This window comes from Caretta caretta, chromosome 7 (genome assembly GCF_965140235.1).
Source record: "Caretta caretta isolate rCarCar2 chromosome 7, rCarCar1.hap1, whole genome shotgun sequence".
Lineage (NCBI taxonomy): Eukaryota > Metazoa > Chordata > Testudines > Cheloniidae > Caretta > Caretta caretta.
In genome coordinates this window covers 61,828,701-61,847,714 of record NC_134212.1, presented here as the reverse complement: position 1 = coordinate 61,847,714, position 19,014 = coordinate 61,828,701, and the positions used below count along the sequence as shown (strand labels likewise).

The following is a 19,014-nucleotide window of genomic DNA, read 5'->3' as shown; positions in this document are numbered from 1 at the left end:
GTGTCAGTTGTGTGCTAAAACTGAAGCTTCTCCATCATTGTCTTAGTTTTATCCACATGGGCCCAACTTCATTATCATGCACATTGTGTAAAGAGTTGTCACTTTGGATGGGCTATCACCAGCAGGAGAGTGAATTTGTGTGGGGGGGTGGAGGGTGAGAAAACCTGGATTTGTGCTGGAAATGGCCCACCTGATGATCACTTTAGATAAGCTATTACCAGCAGGACAGTGGGGTGGGAGGAGGTATTATTTCATATTCTCTGTGTATATATAAAGTCTGCTGCAGTTTCCACGGTATGCATCCGATGAAGTGAGCTGTAGCTCACGAAAGCTTATGCTCAAATAAATTGGTTAGTCTCTAAGGTGCCACAAGTACTCCTTTTCTTTTTACATGGCATAAGTCTTCCAGCTAGTGACCCACTGGATCTTCTGTCAAAGGTCAACTTCAAAGTGACTTCTTTATGAGTGTTGCATGACACTTAGAATTTTTACAAAAAATTCTGACATTAGCAATGGAAGTTCCAGAGAGAGGACAAGTGGCACAACCTGCCCCTTCCTTGGCACACACATTATTCAACTTCCATGTCACCAGATTATCAGTCGAGCCTTTTTATCCCTCCACCTTCATCTCAGGACACTTGACTGTAAATACTGGGCCGCTTTTTCGCTGTTTTTCCCTTAACTATGTCAAGGGTCCTGCAGATCTCTTCGATACCTACCAATTGACTATGCCTCCATCTTCTATGTTTGACAAAACACGAAACTTTTATTTAACTTGAGTAAACACCACAAACAGATCAATAAACTTTCAATAACCTTCCTAGTTCACACTGTAATAGGGATTGTATACATTCACAAGAGGTTCCTTTTTCCAGTCACAGGAGCCAACCGATGAATCTGCTCCCTCTTTCCAACTGCTGAGTCTTCAAATTCAAACCCGCGAAGTTCCTAAGGAGCAGTTTGGGTGGCGCTTCCCTCCAGGAGTCCAAGCCTCTGTGTGTCCATGCACCCTCTGGCATATGTTCTTTTTGGTCTTTGTCCCGTAACATACCCATCATAAAACTTCGCTTAATATTTACCCTCTGGCAGCATCTCCTACCAAATGGTTTTCAAACCAACTTAGTTCCTTCTCCACAACAGGGTCTGGTAGAACACGGAGCTAAAGCACCTTCTTTTTTCAGGAACATTTCTGACTCAACACCACCTGTAGCTGCTCTGTATTTCTGAAGCAAGCCAAAGCCACGTGGGCACAGGGAAGAAACAGTACTTGTTATAAAATCTAATGTTTAAAATGAAGTTTACACAAGTTAAGAAGGAAGGTACTGTACATATCGGGTCAGGCTTGAGTTATGAGAGATTACAAGTATCGGTTACAAGGTTCACAAGATGCATACATAGCACAATCAGCATAGACCCAGATTGGGGTGCAGGAATTTTTAAAGCGTCAGTGAATAAGTGATCTCAGGTATGCCACCCATAGAATGTATTTAGAGTCCAAGTCAGTATTGATGCAGCAAATAGGTACATGGGTGGGGTGCATTCCTTGGTTCGTCAGGGGAGGAAGTAGGCTATTTCCCTGACCGGTGGTTTCCATATAGCTAATAGACAACTATTTGTTAAATGAAGCTAGGATGCCTCCCATAGCCACAGCCCAAAATGGAAGACAAACTTAGTGGTGTTAATAGTCAAGAATAAGAGAATCTCATTTTGCGACTTCTTTTTACCAACAAAATCTTTTATCCAGAATAAAATGATTGCATAATGAAGTAAAATCAAACCAGCTTGACACAGTGAACACCACAAAATTTCACTACAAAATTCTCCTTGAAAGGAAAATTTGGGTTTAACTACCCCAGACACCTATGGTTCATCTCCTCAGGGCCTGTATATAAAATTCCTTTGCCAAGAGGGAGCTAAGCAAAAAGCACAGATATTCCAGACAATACATCACTATTGTTAAAACTCTGTGCCCAAGATTCTTTCCCTAACAGGTACTGCAACAATGTAATAAAGTTAACAAAATTTCCAAATTAAAAGTGAGTACTAATATCTAGAGTCGTGGGAGGATACAAAATTTGTATCCTCATCCAATCCGCAAACGTGGTCCACAGATATCAAGCAGATATCTGCAGATTTGCAGGGCTCTACTAATACCACAGTAATCAGTACTGTATGGCACTTCTAGGGCCTTACGATGGCCTATAATTGCACAATCCACATATCCTTTATAGAGGCATTCCTGATGTATTTTTCCCCTATATCCCAGCAGCCCCATTGTCTGAGCTTGAAAGTCAGTCCTGTTTGGCATGACATTCCATCTAAATAATAGATTTTGTTTTATTTTCTGAAGCATTAGTACAGCAGTCATCCAATATTTATCTATATGTGCAAAAGAAGTCGAGTTAATATTCCCAGAGTTGATATTATGTCCTGCTGCAGTACCACATTAAAAGTAGCATAAAAATCTTTTCTAAAATAGACTACAGGATTTTTTGGTGCAGATTAACGCTTAGAAGGTGGGAAAGAGTTGTGTCCCAGTTTTTAACGAACTTATATTGACAATGCAGAAATTGCTTTTTATGAGCATCTTAAAAGATTAATGACCAAAATAAAGAATTTAATGTGATATGGGAGTAATTCGCCTTCTCTATAAAGGAAGCCACAGATGTGCAAGGAAAAGATACGTGCTATCTCTAGGGAGTTGTGGAGATAGGAAATGGCACAGCAACCTAAGGATTTACAAAGCAAAACGTGCATGTTTGTTGCCTGTCTGTAATTTGTTATTCTTTAGACATAATTTAGTATCAATGTTTTAAAATCCAATGAAAACATTTTAATGCTTTCCAGTTTTTTTTGGACTTCCCGGACACAAGGTCAGTTAGCAACTAAAACATGGTAAACTGTTAAAGTGATGCTCTGAAAGGAAGACTCAGGAAAAAAAAAAAATCAGAGATTAAAATTGACTTTTCATTGTCTCTAGGTAAGGTTAGTATTTTGGGAAGCAGTAATTCACTGTTGAAAAACACAATCCCAGCTTTTTTATTTGAAACAAACAAGAAGTCCTGACTCCACACATACCAACAGCTGTGCTAACTATGCAACCCTCTTCACTACAAACGAACACGAATATCATTACTGACTTACACACTTAAAAAAAAGAAAACAGTTTATCACATCAAAGCAACACTTGCACTCACGGAGAAAGCAATTTACAAAATAGAGGTAAACACTTTATTGACAAAACAAAAGAGATTGATGATGCATCATCAAGTCAAAGATATCCATCAGCGGTTTCAAAATATATCCTTCCCAATATGGAAAGCATGATGCAGATACCAATAATTATGGTGCATTACTGCCTCTGAACAGAGTGCATAAAATAAAAAAGAACAGATTTTTAAGCCATTAAGATCTTAAGCAACTGTTGCATATGGGGCTACTGAACAATCAGCAGAACTCACAAAACAACTCAAGGGGCAAACAACAAACAATCTGATGTAGTCTTAAAATAAAAACTGAAGAAAAGCTTTTCCACGTTAGACCTAATTATTTCTGAACTGAAAAGTCTTCACCACTTAGGAAGCCAGCATCTTTCTGCCATGCAGAAAGGAGCAAGTTATTAGGAGTTGACTGTATGCGAGTATAAAATATAGATACAAAGTGTTTTTGGGTGGGGAGATTTGATAAACCCTGGCTAGAGAAAATAAGACAGAGAGGGACTGGAGCTGTCCCCCTACCTAGGGGAGGGCTGTAGAGGGCCTGTGACAGGGAGGGACTGGAAGAGCCGGCTCAGAGCGAGTGGCCGGGGGTTGGTGCTATCACTTCTCACCGCACCCTGAGGAGACTGGAGCGGGGGCAGGAGGAGAGCGACTGGAGGCCCTGAGGGGAGGGGAGCTCGCTGGTGACTAGGGTACACCGAGTATCCTTGAGCCTCAGCTCCCTTCCCTGGGCGCTGAGTAGGGAAGAGAGGCAGGGGAGGAGCGACGAGCAGCGTGAGGGGATGGGAGCGGAGCAAAGGCACGCTCAGGGACCGAGCAGCGGTTGGCATTAAGCGGAGGGGGAAGTTCGAGGCAGGGGAGGCGGGCCCGGGAGCGGCTGGCGCGGGGAGCCCTTCCCAGGCGGGTGCCCGGCTGGCCTCGTCCCACACTCACCCGGACCAGGTTGCTGACGGCGGCCTGCACTGCGGCCACGGGGGCAGTCAGGTCCGGAATGGCCTTGCCGTCCACCTCCCCCTCCTCGTGCATGATGACCAGGTGGGAGATCTGCTGCGCCACGGGCTCCAGGATGCTCTCGATGGTGCGGGTGTGGAAGACGGGCATGGCGGCGGCGTGGCTGGGGGCCGGGGCCCAAACTCCGGACAAACTCCCAGGGAACCTCTCCCCTCCGGCGGAGGCGCCGCTCCCCTACTAACCCCGCGAAAAAACTACAGCGGCCCGCCAGGAACTCCCGGCTCGGCCAACCGCGGGACTCGAACTCGCCACACTCCTCACTCAGCAGCGCCTGCCCCACTGACTCCTCGACTCGCGGGGCCCAGCAGGGGCTTTCAACCGGCGCAACCTACCCCTCCCCTTCCCCGCCCTCTCGCCACTCCCGCCCAATGGCGGGGCCCTGCCGCTGGCTCCCAATGGCTGCGGCATCGCGTCCATCAACATTCCAACAGCTCCGGCCCGCTTTTCCCAACCAAGTTTGGTTGCATAGGCCCTGGTTTCCCAGAGTTGGATGACGTCAGACATTCTGGTGTCCATATAAGGAGATGGTTAAAGCCAGAACGGCTAGGCTAACTCGGGAGGGGGAGATGGGAGTACAGGATCCTAAGAGCTTGAGGGTGAGGGAACGCCCTGCCCGGTCAGCTGATAGGTGTGGGGGAGTCTGGGGCTCCCACTAGGGTCAGCGAACGGTGCTGCCAGCTGTGTAGTTTGCAGCAACTTGTAAGGCGCTGGTTTTCCGAGGGAGCCGGGGGGTGGATTAACCCATACTCCTGGAGGGACGGTGGAGTGGTCAGAAAACTACCGATTTGATTTCAGAGTCCTTGGTGTTGTTGCGAAAAACTGGCATTTCGTCCCTAGGTACAACATGTAAGACTCAGTGGGCTTTTTTTTTTCTTTTTCTCCCACAATAGTTCCAAAAAACTATCATTCGGTGCTAGTTTCTGGGATTGCTTGATAGGCTGTACACGCTTTTCAGCAATGACTTCTACGCATGGGGCTGTGTGTTTACATACAGGCATATTAACCAAACACCCCACCCAATGCGGGCAGGGGGAGTGTGGGATGTAATTAGCAAACCACTTCTCTGCTTCTTGTTCTGCTTGCGAAGAATCCTTCTTTGAAGAAATGACTTCTTGAATCAGTGCTCTACGATAGACCGGTAGCACTTTACATGTCATGCTCTTATTATGGAAACTTTTGTCCCCTAGATATTGTGGTGCAGAGGAAAGTTGTGCTAACGTAGTTTTCCATCCTTGTTCTGAGGATTCCAGCTGCATCTTTCATTTGTGGCCTGAGATCCCTTTTGAATGTTTTTAATGTATGTTTTTAACATATTATATATATTGCACCTTTTCTCGCTGATAGGACACTTACAACAACCACTTCTGCTGTTGGAATATTCTTTATTCCAAGCAATGATTGTATTTATTTGCCTCAATAGTCTCCTACACTATTTAGAGCTTTAGCAGGATTGGGCACCCGAAAATGGTTTTCTTTGTCCTGTGTGAATGAAAACCAAAAATTAAACAGAGTGATAAGTAAAGTGGACTTCTAAAACTATTGCGGCTTCATAAACATCCATCTAAGGTTGTGGTAGTAACAAAGGATGAGGAGTTACCCTCTGTAGCACAGTGGCCTATAGCACAGTGTTTTTCAAAGTTTGAGTCGCAACCCAGTACTGGGTCCCGGCACGTAAGGTATTAGGTTGCTGTGATGAGTACCACCAACTGGGACGTTAAAAGTCCTGGAAGTGGCTCCGGCTTCTAGGCAGGGGGCCACGGGGCTCCACATGCTGCCCCTGCCCCAAACGCTGGCTCCACACTTCCACTGTCCGGTTCCCATTGGGGCGGTGCCTGCAGGCGAGAGCCATATGGAGCCGCTTGCGTACCTCTGGCTAGGAGCTGGACCTGCTGCTGGCCACTTCTGGGGTGCAGTGCGATCCACAGTGTCACAACAAGCAGGAAGCCTGCCTCTGTACCTCAACTGCACCACTGATGGGGAGCTGCTGGAGGTAAGGCTGTGCCCCAGCCCTGAGCTTCCCCCAAACCTGGAACCCCTTCATTCAGCCCAAACCCCTCATCCTTGGCTCCACCCCAGAGCCTGCACCTAGAGCCCTGACCCTCTCCCACACCTCTCCCCCAGTCCTAAGTCTCGCCTCCCAACTCAGAGCCCCCTCCTGCATATCAACCCCCTCATCCCTGGCCCCACCCCAGAGCTCTGACTCCCTTCTGCACCCCCAGCCCAGAGCCCCCTCCCACACTCCAAACCCCTCATCCCCAGCTCCTTTGGGTCACGGGCATCAACAGTTTTCTTCAACTGAGTCCCCAGAAAAAAAGTTTGAAAACCACTGCACAGTCCAGAAAAGGTCTGCAAAATGCTGCCCCACTTCATGTGAAATCATTGTTATTTATGAGATTGCTCAGGGCCTCCAATACTCCTCTGAACCCTAATAAACTATTATGTGCTCTCCTGTATATAGTCTACCCCTCTCATCCACCTCGCAGGTTTTGCTTTTACTGAGCTTTGGGACATCCAGACTATTCATAGTAATACAGTTGAGCATGTGCATCAACTTTTGAAGGATTTGAGACTTTTATACCCCCCATGCGATGAAATTTGGACATTTGTGGAGTCTTGTCTTTTTTTTCTTGTCCTAATAGTGCTACTTTGTGCTGTGAATCAGTGGTTTGGAGGCTTTCTCTGAGAGAGCTCATACATACTTCAGTACAAACAGGATGGCTTCTTTAGTTGAAATTTCCTCGGCAATAAATGAACAAAGAATCCATTAGAACCCTGATCCTGCAATGGAATTTGCATAGATGGGCCACTGCACCTGTACAGAATCCCAGTGAAATCAGTAGGGTTCCTGGTATGGGTGATGGGTTGCCAGTATGTATCTTATTGATGGATTAGAGCATACTACTAGCTCTTTTAGCATGGTGGGATTATATGTGTGTGTGAGCAAGACGGAGAGAAATGTATAATGGGGAAGTCAGACAGTTTATTTCCATGTTATGGGATCCAGTGCTGTTTGGGAGCAGATATGTTAATACACTTGATAAAGTTTTTAGTTGAGTTTTCTAGTAACATTAAAAATGTACTTATGAGCATAAGTAAGAACACTTGTTCTTGAGTGTGGGCTCTAAATGCACATTAATTATGACTTGCGTGTTATTGAGATTTAAGCTATGACACGCTTTGCGTATAATTCTGTGGCATACTGGGGGGAGGGATAGCTCAGTGGTTTGAGCACTGGCCTGCTAAACCCAGGGTTGTGAGTTCAATCCTTGAGGGGGCCATTTAGGGATTTGGGGCAAAAATTGGGAATTGGTCCTGCTTTGAGCAGGGGGTTGGACTAGATGACCTCCTGAGGTCCCTTCCAACCCTGATATTCTATGACAATCCAGACTATTGTGGGCTGGGTCACCCCTCCCTTGCAACTTGAGTGCCTTAAATGCCTTGCTGTCGTAACTCTAACCTGGGCTGCTCACAAACAGCCTTCCAGCATGCAAGCCACACCCTGAGTGTCTGTGTGTAACTGCAGTCTGCCAGTTACACCCTGGCTCTCACCTGCTTTGGTTATACTGCAGGGTGACCCCCAATACATCCTGTACTGGATGTCCTGTATCGCCTGGCACTCTCCTGCACAATACAAATATATTGAGTTCATTATTCCTTAAGGGAATAATATGCCAATTTATTACCTTAAATAGTTACTAAAACACTTCAGTTTAAACACACTGGATTCAATAAAATAGTAAAATAAGTTTATTAACTAAAAAGAGATTTTTTTAAGTGAGTACAAGAAATGAGGCATAAAAGTCAGAAATGGTTACAAGAAAAATACAGATAAAATGCTTACTAGCATTTATTTAGGAAACTATCTTAGCTGCAAAGCAAACTTTCTCATCACGTGCTCCAGCAGATTACTGACCAAACTCTCAGGTCAGGACCCCTTTCCCAGAGTCCAAAGGCAGTTTCCTTTTGTCTTCTCAGCTGTGGAGAATGGGGCGTAGGGTGGTCTTGAACTCCCTGCCCTTTCTTTTTATAGTCCTGTCCCCCCTTTGAGGAGCATTTCCAGCTGGGAGCAAGGTAACAGGATTCTAGTGAAGAAAGGAAACTCCATGCTGTTTCTTTGCCAAGGTGTAACCCTTTGGTTTTCCCCCCTTTCGTTCCTTGCCAGAGAATGGCCACTTAGCAGGTAATCGTCCATCGGCCTTGTTGACACACACCTGGCTGAGGCATCAGCTTGCCTTTTGTCTGAGGAAGTGGATTGGCCACTCCCCAGACTTATCTGGGAAACATACTTCAGTCATGATTACTGCTTATAACTTTATATATAATGTTGCTCTGTGCATTTTGCCATGATATTCTTGATAAGCAAGTCATGAGTTTGTGTTGCTAACACCCTCCTTCATTGTCCACTCTATGGCAATGCCAAACAGTGAAGATAAAATGCAGCCCTGTTTTACACTAGTGTCCATGTTGAACCACTATGGACAACCAGACAACATCCTTACAGACCACTTTACAGATTTGTACACAACCTTGATGATGATGACTTTAGCCGTGATGACTTTTAGGGATTCTGTGGGACTGAAGAATATTCCTGCACAGACATACATTGTGGCTATCAAATGCCTTTTGAAAACCAGTGAAATTGGTGAAGGGGGGAGCTTGCCATTCTGATCATTCTTCTCTGATGGTCCTCACTGTGACTATCTGATCTGCACAGGTTTTCTTGCTCAAGCTTTGCACCCACTGCGTGTTTCATCCTGTGTAGTATCATATTGCAGAAGATTTCCATGTAACCGAGATAAATGTAACGTCTCTCCAGTAGTTACAGTGAGTAAGATTGCCCGTTTGGGGTATTCTGACAATGATTCCATGTTTCCACTAGTCAGGATGGATCTCTCACCCAAACTTCATTGAATAGCTGTCATTTTAATTAGGATGGTGGTAGTAAGCATTTCTACTGTAATTTGATCATCTCCTGCTGATTTATTTTTTTCAGCTATTTTGATTGCAGTCCGTACTTCTAACACCAATGTTAATGTCAAGTTGATCAGGTTCACATGTTTCATCAATATCTGGCCCTCAGGTGGGGTTGGGCCTATTGAGGACTTCCCTGAAATGCTTTGCCCATCTGTTTTTCTGTTCTACCTCAGTTGAAAGCATTTTATATCTTTTTGCTTTTTATTGGCCTATGTCCTGTTTTGAAATTTTCACACAGGGTTCTAGTCACTTGGTAAACGGCTCTGTGGTTTCCTATCATAGCTACAGCTGCTAGGTCTTTAACTTATCTCTGTTTATCTTTCCTTATGTTGCTTTTCACTGCTTTGTCTTGTTTCTTATACCCCACCTTTGCCTTTTCCAATAGCTTGTTGGTCTTAGTATTCAGGAGTTTTCCTATCAGTGCAGTAGAACATCAGAATTATGAACACCAGAGTTACGAACTGACCAGTTAACCACACTCCTCATTTGGAACTGGGAGTATGCAATCAGGCAGCAGCAGAGACCAAAAAAACCAAAGCAAATACAGTACAGTACTGTGTTAAACGTCTTGCAATCTTTCTCGTCTCCATGCCAGAACTAAAATAATATCAGCAACAATAACTGAACTCCAGTACGCAGATGATTGTTCTGTAGTTGCACGCTCAAAGGAGGATCTTCAAACAGCCTTAATTGCTTCTCAAAAGCTTAGGGCTAAGTCTGAACATCAGCAAAACAAAAGTTCTCCATCAGTCAGTTCCTTGTCAATCATCAAAACCCAGCAAGGAAGATCCATATTGACAAAGAAGAACTGGAAAATGTAGACTACTTTGCCTATCTTGGCAGCCATCTCTCACAGAGGGCAGACACAGACATTGGGATTGAGCACAGAATTCACTGTGCCAGCCTTGCCTTTGGCAGACTGTTTCGCCGGGTGTTCAACAATCACAACATCAGAACACATACTGAACTTTTAGTTTACAAAGTGGTGGTAATCCCAACTCTCCTCTACGTCCGTGAGACTTGAATGACCTACAGAAAACACCTGAAAAACCTGGAATGCCAGCACTAGCACTTTCTTTGGAAGATCCTCAACATACAGTGGGAGGATCATCTCACTAATATCCGTGTCCTCACAGAGGCCAACATCTTCAGTGTTGAGGCCCTGATTATCCAGCACCAGCTGAGGTGGAGCGGGCACTGTGTGCACATGCCTGATGTACGCTTACCAGAACAACTGCTGTATGCCCAACTCACCAAAGGAAATGAGGAGTCCGAAAGAAATGCTTTAAAGACCCCCTCAAGATAAACATCAAGAGATGTGGCATCAACACCGCACAGTGGGGACAGCAGGATAAGGATAACTGGTGAAAACTTGTCAGAGAGGGAAGTCCACTTTTGAGGGAAATCGCCTTGCACTGGTCACAGAAAAATGCCAGAAAAGAAAGTTAAAGCAATCACACAGCAATCAACCCTGTCTTCAAACACCACCTGCAATGTCTATCAATTTGCCTGTGGCTCAAGAATCGGACTCTTCAGTCACCAGAGGACCCATGAAAAATAAAACCTGTGAAAGAGATCACTGCTTTTCTGAAAGTGATGGTGGAGGTTTGGAGGGGTTTTGCATCAAACTTTTTGGGATCCTGGCTTCTGGAGACTGACTTTTGCCAGAGCCTTCATGCAATACAAGGGCTTGGCAGTGTTCATTTTTACTAGAATGGTAGCTTGGTTCCATTACTATAACCAGTGAAATGCTTTTATGAGGCTAGGTTGGTCTTGTGCTCAATCCTCCTCACTTTATCTGTGGTTGGGACTGGCAACCACATCAAGGCGCAGCAGGTGGAGTTTTGCATATTCTAAATCAGTAATAATGAGCGCCCAGTAAAAATCCTCCTGGAAATAAATGTGCAGCAGCTGGGAATTACAAAAAGCAATTAGTCCATATTGTGAACTAATCATCTGCGAAATTCCATTTTGCAGAAATATGCAAAACTGATGAACAGCTTAATTCTCTTTTGTGGAAATTAAAAATGAGCTAAAATCTGATTTTAAAAAAACCAATTGCTTTCAGGGTTTTTTAGTGAGTTCTAGCCTAAATATGCATACATTTATATGTTTTTTAAAGGACGGAAAACAAATCTTGTTTGGCAATTCTAAACCACTACTTTTCAGAAAGAAAAGGAGTACTTGTGGCACCTTAGAGACTAACAAATTTATTTGAGCATAAGCTATCATGAGCTACAGCTCACTTCATCAGATGGCTCCAATAGGTGCTGCTACTGTATGCATAATATATAAAAGAACAGATGGCCATTTTAGCATCCTTCTAAAATCATGCTTACCTAAAAGGTCAGAGTGATTGGTTTTTTTTTAAAGGGCTGGGTAAGCTGCTGCATCTTGGTCATGGTAATAGTGGGCAAAGAGATTTTTTTGCCTCGGTTGGTCAGTTTTCAGGACTATGTTACAAGGCTACATTATAGGTTCAGCATTTAAATGCTCTGCTAGTTAGTACCATGGGCAACTAATTTTGAGACCATAAACTAACATATCTTAACAAAAGATCAGCTAGTAATGTACTGAGTGCTCCATATAATATTAAACAGAAGTTGCCTTTAAATTGTTTTTCCTTTACTTTGCAATGTTCAAGTCTGTCTCCTTGACTCCAGATGAGTAATAATTTTGCAGTTGTCTCTTGTTGTTGTTTAAATCAGACTCTTGCTTGGTCTAACATTCAATATTTGTAATTTTAAATTAATTATGCTCTTCCTGTTGGATTCTTTCTCTGGCATTTATGGCTTATTAATTCGCCAGCTCCTAGCTGGCTAGAATATGATGGATTTTTATCATAATATTTTCTGGTTATTGAGTGCACGGTGGGAAGTATGAGTTATTTTATTTGTGTCTGTATTTGGTCTGGTATTACAGACATACAAGAATTTATTCCCAGACCAAATAAAAAAAAAAGATGAAGTTTTCTTTACCCTTCAAAAATATTTCATATAGTCTAGAAGCAGTACCTATTATGATTAGCAATACAGTAGTGCTTAGCAGCCACAGGGTCCTAGTGATTAGAGTGAAGGGCTTAAGAGTCAGGAAACCTCTTTTCCCAGCTCTGCTACTAATTCATGGTGAGTGTCACAGTTCCTGAAGTAACTTGTACTTCTGATCCTTTCTTGGCCCCCAAGGGCACCTCACTTAGGTCTTAGGTGGCAGCTTGTCGTTTTTCTCAGGGCAGGAGATTTTCCTTCCAGGCTGGGGATTTAGGATGTGGTTTGTCCTGCAATTCACTGTGATCAGCTTAGCAAGTCTGACTTTACTTCCGCACCTGCCATTCTGTTCTCAGGAGCAAAGACAGGGTTAACCAGTGATCAGCCAGCCTTCATAAAGCAAAGTATTATTTATTTGGAACAAAAGCATTGCAGAGAAAAGGTAGCTTCAAAACAATAAATAGCTTATATTCAGGTCTTAGCTTACTAGACAATCATCCATCTTCCACAAAGAAAGCCTGATAGGAACAAAGTATTTCAACCGCTTTCTGTAGGGTCTTCTCTCTTATTACAGTCTCATGCCAATTCTTGGTCTGGTTGAGCGTGAACCCTCCTGCTATATCAGGCTGGTCAGTTTATACAGTTCTTTGCTTACCAGTCTTCTCCATCCAAGTAAAATGAGTCTATGCTGTTTCTCACAGGGCGTGAGATTTCTCCAGGCTTGTTCATCTGCCTAGGTATTTACATTACATTAATTACCCTCCGGCAATTTTAGTTCCTGCAAGAAACTCTGAAGAAACTCCTTCCCCATGGAACTAAAATAGAAATGCTAGCGCATATAGGTAGGTATGACATTTATAAAGTTGATGTGATGGTCTTTGAATATTTCATTGATGCTATAGCTCAGTTCTCAGGCTGATAGTTCCTGATAGCTCATTCATGCTTACATGACTTCCCTGCAGTCACTGCTTTGCTTGTCCTGTTTGAAGAAAGCAATTAACCCCTTCACACCTAGAAGCACAAGGTGAGAGGGAAAACAGATTCACATTTTTCCATCAGAATAAATCAGTTTCCATGTATCTGTAATATCTGTCACAGTGAGAATTTGAGTAAGTCATTTAAGCCTTCAGCACAGGCAGACCTTTGTACTTGTATGGAGCCACATTGACTTCAGGGCCGTAACCCCTCTCTCTCTCTCTCTCACTCTTTATTACAGTCCGCCCTTCTGTAAAATTGGGATAATAACCTGAATAAAGACAGAGCTCCTTGGATGTAAAGGTGCTATGTTGCTGCAAGTATCAACAAAGACTTTTTTTTAAAACAAACTTAACACAAGACCAGATAAAGGGGGTGATTAAGCCCTGTTCTAGGGCCTTATCCAACTTGGAATGAAGTCATTGGGAGTCTTTCCACTGACTATAATGGTAGTTGGATCAGGCCCATAATGAAGTAAGGAAATACGAACATAGGTGCTGACTCCATGGGTGCTCCAGGGCTGGAGCACCCACGGGGAAAACTTAGTGGGTGCTCTGCACACACCGGCAGCCAAGCTCCCCTTCTTCCTCCTCCCCTGAGCACGCTGCGTCCCCGCTCCTCCACCTGTCTCCCAGCACTTCCTGCCTGGCCAGCGCCAAACAGCTGTTTGGCAGTGTTAGCAAGCATGCTCAGGGGAAGAGGCGGGGCCGAGACAGGGATTTGGGGAAGGAGTTGGAATGTTGGCAGGGAGGGGGCGGAGTTGGGGCAGGGACTTTGGGGAAGAGGTTGGAATGGGGGCAGGGAAAGGGTAGAAAGAAGCAGGGCATGGGTAGGGCCTCATGGAAGGGGTGGCGTGGGGGCAGGGCCGGGGGCAAACGGGGGGTCGAGCACCCACATGAAAGTGGGGAAGTCGGTGCCTATGAATACTAATGCATCTCTGTCCCATCATCTTAACCCTAAATATCCCAGTGTCCCCAGAGTGTTACTCAGTTCTATCTTGTACTGATCTGTTACTTAGTTCTGTTATTCACATTGGCTGAGCAGTTGCAGCCCTGAATTTTGTTGGAAATATATTCTGGGTCACTGGTTTGTATGCTGGTGCCCTCTTCCCCTCCATTAGTCACTTCCTTTAGGGATCTTTTTATTAAGTAATAACAAAGTCACATGTTACTTTTACTAAAAGTAGAATAAGTTTGGTGTGAGAATTCACACAATTTGTTCATGGTGGAAAAGAAAAAACACTGCACATTTACAAGTCACATAGCTACAATGCAGCCTCTCTAGCGATACTCAGTCCCCATCATCTCAGGCATTGGCACTCTGACAGCAGGATTGTCTGGCTATGTAGACTCCCTCCTCAGACCCTACGCTACCAGCGCTCCCAGCTATCTTCAAGACACCACTGACTTTCTGAGGAAACTACAATCCATCGGTGATCTTCCTGAAAACACCATCCTGGCTACTATGGATGTAGAAGCCCTCTACACCAACATTCCACACAAAGATGGACTACAAGCCATCAGGAACAGTATCCCCGATAATGTCACGGCAAACCTGGTGAAGGAACTTTGTGACTTTATCCTCACCCATAACTATTTCACATTTGGGGACAATGTATACCTTCAAATCAGCGGCACTGCTATAGGTACCCACATGGCCCCACAATATGCCAACATCTTTATGGCTGACTTAGAACAACGCTTCCTCAGCTCTCGTCCCCTAATGCCCCTACTCTACTTGCGCTGCATTGATGACATCTTCATCATCTGGACCCATGGAAAAGAAACCCTTGAGGAATTCCACCATGATTTCAACAATTTCCATCCCCATCAACCTCAGCCTGGACCAGTCCACACAAGAGATCCATTTCCTGGACACTACAGTGCAAATAAGCGATGGTCACATAAACACCACCCTATACTGGAAACCTACTGACCGCTATACTTACGTACATGCCTCCAGCTTTCATCCAGTCCACACCACATGATCCATTGTCTACAGCCAAGCTCTTCGATACAACCGCATTTGCTCCAACCCCTCGGACAGAGACAAACATCTATAAGATCTCTATTAAGCATTCTTACAACTACAATACCTACCTGCTGAAGTGAAGAAACAGATTGACAGAGCCAGAAGAGTACCCAGAAGTCACCTACTACAGGACAGGCCCAACAAAGAAAACAACAGAACGCCACTAGCAATCACCTTCAGTCCCCAACTAAAACCTCTCCAACGCATCATCAGGGGTCTACAACCTATCCTGAAGGATGACCCATCACTCTCACTGATCTTGGGAGACAGGCCAGTCCTTGCTTACAGACAGCCCCCCCAACCTGAAACAAATACTCACCAGCAACCACACAACAGAACCACTAACCCAGGAACCTATCCTTGCAACAAAGCCCGTTGCCGACTGTGTCCATATACCTATTCAGGGGACACCATCATAGGGCCTAATTACATCAGCCACACTATCAGAGGCTCGTTCACCTGCACATCTACCAATGTGATATATACCAGCATGTGCCAGCAATGCCCCTCTGCCATGTACATTGGTCAAACTGGACAGTCTCTACGTAAAAGAATAAATGGACACAAATCAGACGTCAAGAATTATAACATTCAAAAACCAGTCAGAGAACACTTCAATCTCTCTGGTCTCTCGATTTACAGACCTAAAAGTGGCAATATTTCAACAAAAAAACTTCAAAAACAGACTCCAGCGAGAGACTGCTGAATTGGAATTAATTTGCAAACTGGATACAATTAACTTAGGCTTGAATAGAGACTGAGAGTGGATGGGTCATTACACAAAGTAAAACTATTTCCCCATGTTTGTTCCCCGCCCCCACCCCCACCGTTCCTCAGACGTTCTTGTCAACTGCTGGAAATGGCCCACCTTGATTATCACTACAAAACGTTCCCCCCCGCCCCTCCACCGCTCTCCTGCTGGTAATAGCTCACCTTAAGTGATCACTCTGGTTACAGTGTGTATGGTAACACCCATTGTTTCATGTTCTCTGTGTATATAAATCTCCCCACTGTATTTTCCACTGAATGCATCCGATGAAGTGAGCTGTAACTCACGAAAGCTTATGCTCAAATAAATTTGTTTGTCTCTAAGGTGCCACAAGTACTCCTTTTCTTTTTGCGAATACAGACTAATACGGCTGCTACTTTGAAACCTGTACTTGGCTGTTTGCATTGCACGCTATTATGTGGGGATGCAGTGTACTGTAATAGCAAGTGCCGTGGTCAGTGGAGTAGAATCTCTAAGGGCTTGCTGCTCCAAGTGCTTAATGTTGAGGGATATTCTTGCTACCATAAAGTCCAACTGAAGTTAGTTTGCCTGCTTATAGTAGGTAGTAAGTTCCTACACATGGCAGTAAATGTTTCAAGGATTGGACCATAAGTATCAATACTGCATGTGCAGGATTGCACAAAGGCCCTGATCCTCCAAAGATTTAAACACATGCAGAAGGTCTTGTCTACACTAAACAGTTTTGCTGACAAAAGTCAGGTTTCATCGACAAAACAGTGGATGTGTAAACACTGCAATGCTCCTTCTGCTGATAATACATTCCTGCTTTGCTAACAAAATAAAACCACCTTGATGAGAGGCGTAGAGCTTTTTTGTGCCAAAGTTATATCGACAAAGTGTTAGTGTAGACGCTGCACTTGGTTATGTTGCTGTAAGCCTCCAGAAGGTGTCCCACAATGCCCACGCTGACCACTGTAGTGAGCATTTCAAACTCCGCTGCCCTGCACCCAGGTGCACAGGCCTCTGCCCCTCCCCCTTTAAAGGCCTGGGAATTTTTGAAATTCTACTTCCTGATTGCTCAGCATGGACAGCTCACATCACATCTTTCCGGCTGACCATGGTGGCTCCACTCAGCAAACACTTTCCCACTTGGAGCACACGTGAGTTGTTGGATCTGCTGGCACTGCGGGGAGAGGAGGCTGTGCAATCCCAGCTCCACTCCAGCCATAGGAACTTTGATAGCTATGGCAGATTTCTCATGGCTTCTTGGATAAGGGCTATGAATGGGGGACACATCAGTGCCATACGAAGATCAAGGAGCTGAGGCAGGCATACCAGAAGACAAAGGAGGCAAACCGTCACTCTGGTGCTGCACCGAAGACCTGCAGTTTCTATAAGGAACTGGACACCATCCTTGGCAGTGACACCACCTCCACTGCCAACAGGTCCGTGGCTACTTTGGCGGGACTGGAGGTGGACAGTGGACCAAACCCCAAGGACAAAGTTGTGGATGAGGAGGTCAAGTTGGAGGACAACGTGGAGCACACAGCAGGGTCGTCTGGTGGTGCGGAGAGCCAGGACCTCTCTTCCACTCCAGAGGGGTCTAGCCAGTCCCAGCAGTCTGTGTCTGGTGCACATGATGCAGGAAAGCAGAGCCGTGGTAAGTCATCTTTTTGAGTTGAGGCTGCTCGGTTATATGAGGTAGAGCTGTGCTTTGCTGTATATATTGTAGAAGTGGGTGAAGGGATAGAAATGTACCAGACTAGCTGTGTTTGAGTGTGGTCCACATTCCCCTGTGCAGTTCTGTAGAGCGGTGGAACAGTGTGTTAATGCACACTGAGATTTCAAGGGAATCCTCCAGAGAAATCTCTAGGAAACTCTCCTGGAGGTACTCGCCAATCGTCTGCCAAAGGTTCCTTGGAAGAGCTGCTTTGTTCCTTCCTCCCATTGTAGGAAACTTTCCCATGCCAATCAGCAATTACTTGTGCAGGGACCAAAGCGGCACACAGGTGAGCTGCATAGGGACCGGGTCAGAAGCCACACACGTGCAGAAGATGTACCGTTTCATCCTTGCTTACCCTCAGGAGTGATATATCGGCTTCAATTAACCCCACTTGTGGAAAATAATGGCAGAATTTACAATATTGTCCCTAGTCACCTGCAGTGATCACCTTTAGAAAACACCTCAACCCTTTGCCCCATCTTGAGCTCCCAACCCCTCCTGGGCCAAACTCATCATGTTTAGGGTGTTCACCTAGATGTGTGTTTGCCAAGGGACAGTGGGAAAGTGAATGGTATGTTACAAGAGGTGTATTTTACTATAATTCAGTGCTCTGTGTGAATTAACAATCATGCTGCTGTGTATTGTTTCTTGTGCTTCTGCAGATGTGGCCTTCAGGGGAACCCCCTACACACCAGTGGAGTGCCCCTGTGGAGTGCCCCTGCCAGATTAGGAAGCAACCAAGGCAGAGCAAGGAGGGCATGTTTTGAGAGGTACACCAATTCTCAAAGTCTGAAAAAAGAGAACACGGAGTGGAGAGAGACCATGAAGGAAAAATTTAAAATAGAAAGGCAGGACAGAAAGGATAGTGAAAAGTGCACTGTAAAGGGCCAGGAGCAGATGATAAAAGTGATGGAGGAGCAAACAGATGCTGAAGTCCCTAATCACACTCAAGGCAGAACATATGCCTGCTCTTCTCTCCCTGCAGCCATTACAGAACTGCTTTCCATGCCCTTCCCAGACTCCTCCTACCCCATTCACTCCACCCCCCAGAATAGCTTCCAAAATGATAGCTGGATTTACACACAGCTCTGAGATCCTCCACTGCAGGGTGGAGGCTAGCTAGTTACCACTGAGTGTCCTTATGACAATGGTACCGTGTTCTGTTATGTTGTAGTCACTTTTCACTTTATTATGCTAAAGAGTAGTTAAGCACTGAATGGTCCTAGCAGATGTATACAATTTAATAAACAAAACTAAGAAGCTATGCCAGTACTTTTTTTCCTGTAGGCAGATGTCTTTGAAAATTGTATAGTAATTTTTTAGCGAGTTTGCTCTTGTAGGAAAGTGCTGGATTGTTATCCTCAATGT

The 19,014-nt window shown here is 44.8% G+C and overlaps 1 protein-coding gene across 4 annotated transcripts in view; it reads right to left on the bottom strand.

The window, feature by feature from the left end:
• Window positions 1-4,531, bottom strand: part of VCL (vinculin) — a 107,884-nt gene extending 103,353 nt beyond the window's left edge. For 2 of the 4 annotated variants that reach the window (XM_048858476.2, XM_048858477.2), the window contains exon 1: window positions 4,152-4,530. In XM_048858476.2, the coding sequence (XP_048714433.1) occupies window positions 4,152-4,319 (168 nt within the window). In that variant the 5' untranslated portion in view covers window positions 4,320-4,530. Of the gene's footprint in view, window positions 1-4,151 lie in introns of all 4 variants that reach the window. The other 2 variants (XM_048858478.2, XM_075130754.1) reach the window with 2 other exon arrangements.
• Window positions 4,532-19,014: the final 14,483 nt, after the last annotated feature.